This window comes from Oncorhynchus clarkii, chromosome 4, assembly GCF_045791955.1.
Source record: "Oncorhynchus clarkii lewisi isolate Uvic-CL-2024 chromosome 4, UVic_Ocla_1.0, whole genome shotgun sequence".
Classification (NCBI taxonomy): Eukaryota; Metazoa; Chordata; class Actinopteri; order Salmoniformes; family Salmonidae; genus Oncorhynchus; species Oncorhynchus clarkii.
Genome location: NC_092150.1, coordinates 17958781 through 17961280, shown reverse-complemented (window position 1 = coordinate 17961280; position 2500 = coordinate 17958781). Strand labels below are relative to the sequence as shown.

The 2500-nt window shown below is 41.6% G+C and overlaps 1 protein-coding gene across 1 annotated transcript in view; it reads right to left on the bottom strand.

Annotated features, from left to right (window-relative positions):
* The window catches only part of LOC139407600 (protein unc-13 homolog A-like), an 86883-nt gene that overhangs the window by 27357 nt on the left and 57026 nt on the right, over nucleotides 1–2500 (bottom strand). The window contains exons 22-24 of the mRNA XM_071151426.1: nucleotides 2228–2391; nucleotides 1864–2017; nucleotides 1501–1569 (exon numbers count right to left, since the gene is read on the bottom strand). Of these exons, the coding sequence (XP_071007527.1) occupies nucleotides 1501–1569; nucleotides 1864–2017; nucleotides 2228–2391 (387 nt within the window). The remainder of the gene's footprint in view (nucleotides 1–1500; nucleotides 1570–1863; nucleotides 2018–2227; nucleotides 2392–2500) is intronic.

Below are 2500 nucleotides of genomic sequence, written 5' to 3'. Positions count from 1 at the left end.
AGGGAAACTTAAAACCGTTTTATCAAATTTCTATCAGCATGTTAAACTTCTTATGGCTGGGGGCAGTATTGAGTAGCTTGGATGAATAAGTTGCCCAAAGTAAACAGCCTGCTCCTCAGTCTCAGTTGCTAATATATGCATATGATTATTAGTATTGGATAGAAAACACTCTAAAGTTTCCAAAACTGTCAAAATATTGTCTGTGAGTATAACAGAACTGATATTGCAGGCGAAACCTTGAGGAAAATCAAACCAGAAAGTAGCTTTTATTTTGAAAACTCCATGCTCCTTAGCCTGCCTTTGCTCCATTTAAAGCGATATCAACCAGATTCCTTTTCCTATCGCTTCCTCAAGGTGTCAACAGTCTTTAGACATAGTTTCAGGCTTTTATTTTGAAAAATGAGCGAGAAAGATAACATCGCGTCATTGTATGGCTGGGTGCCAGCAGCGTTTGTATGCGCAACAGAGTTTGGGCAGCCATTGCCTTTCCCTCTCCTACTGAAAAAGACAGTTGCGGTTGATATATTATCGATTATATATTTTAAAAACAACCTGAGGATTGATTATAAAAAATGTTTGACATGTTTCTGTGGACATTACGGATACTGTTTGGAATTTTCATCTGCGTTGTCGTGACCGCTCTTTCCTGTGGATTCTGGACATAACGCGCCAAACAAACGGAGGTATTTTGGATATAAAAATAATCTTTATGGAACAAAAGGAACATTTATTGTGTAACTGGGAGTCTCGTGAGTGAAAATATCCGAAGATCATCAAAGGTAAACGATTAATTTGATTGCTTTTCTGATTTTCGTGACCAAGCTACTTTGATGCTAGGTGTACATAATGTTTTGTCGAGCGATCGATAAACTTACACAAACGCTTGGATTGCTTTCGCTGTAAAGCATATTTTCAAAATCTGACACGACAGGTGGATTAACAAAAGGCTAAACTGTGTTTTGCTGTATTGCACTTGTGATTTCATGAATATAAGTATTTTTAGTAATATTATTTGAATGTGCCGCTCTGCAAATTAGCAGTTGTTGATGAAAATTATCCCGTTAACGGGATTGCAGCCATAAGAAGTTAAATGTGCAACCAGAGGGAAAGAAAACTCTGGACCACCTTTACTCCACACACAGAAATGCATACAAAGCTCTCCCTCACACTCTATTTGGCAAATCTGACCATAATTCTATCCTCCTGATTCCTGCTTACAAGCCAAAATGAAAGCAGGAAGCACCAGTGACTAGATCAATTAAAAAAGTGGTCAGAGGAAGCAGGTGCTAAACTACAGGACTGTTTTGCTAGCACAGACTGGAATATGCTCCGGGATTCCTCTGATGGCATTGAAGAGTCCACTACATCAGTCATTGGCTCCTTGGTGAGGAACAATATTAGCAGGCTAGTTAATTGGTTTTGCAAAAGAGGTAGGTAAGGACACAGATTGAAAAACACAGAGAGAGAGAAATAGAAGAGATAAAGTTAAGAGTAGCCTACCCGGTACATGGACAGATCAATCCTAAGGGAGTTGTGGAGTTGGTCTAGGAGCTTCACAAATCGTTCTTTCTGAAAAAAACAAAAATACGCCACAACATATTAGCCTAAGAGCTAGCATACCCATTGGCTCACCTTAAACATTGAGTTGAGGCGTTGCATCATATTATGTATCTGTCCATCCCTCATGAATTGCTTAGTGCTATCCAGAATCCATGGGACATCCCTACCCTAACAATAACCTTAACCCCTACCCTTACACTAAACTCAACAATAAACCTTACGTAACCTTAACCGTATTACATTTCAACTTCAATGGGGTAGGGATGTCCAAAAAAGGACCCTCATTAATTTGGGGCGACTCACCCCGAAGTTGGATGCGGCGAAACGGTCAGAGGCAGACACACTGTTGGTGGCCTGGGTGCTGTGGGCGTAGTATGCATTGATGTTGGCCAGCAGGGTACTCATTACCGCCGGCACCCCAGGGCACATGTACTTAGACGACAGGCAGGCAAAGTGACTGTGGGAGAATACACACACGGCATTAACATTATCACTTTAGTATTAATGAAGCTGCCCATGCATTCCCTTGTGATGTTTAGGGTGTACCACAGTATCATCCTAAACACAACCATACACTAGGTGTTCTCTCAATACATCACTCTGGTAATGTGTATGCTATTGCTGAGTGTCACTGACAGGGTGTGTAGGGTACTACATTGGAGCTCACGTCATAGCCTGATAGATTGACTCCACTCCGTAGCGCATGGCAAACTCATCCACTATCTCCTGAGGAGTCTCATCAAAGTACACCTTCCACGCATCATCCCCTTTAGCATCAGGAATCTTCACAACACCAGAACTCTGCACATCTGTGACAAAGTGGAAGAGGTTCTGTAGGCAGAGCGAGCGAGAGGGAGAGAGAGATAGAGAGAGAGAGGATGAAAGAGACGGGTTATTCAATCTAGACTATGATGTTAATGAGTTGAAGTTGCTAAGGCTG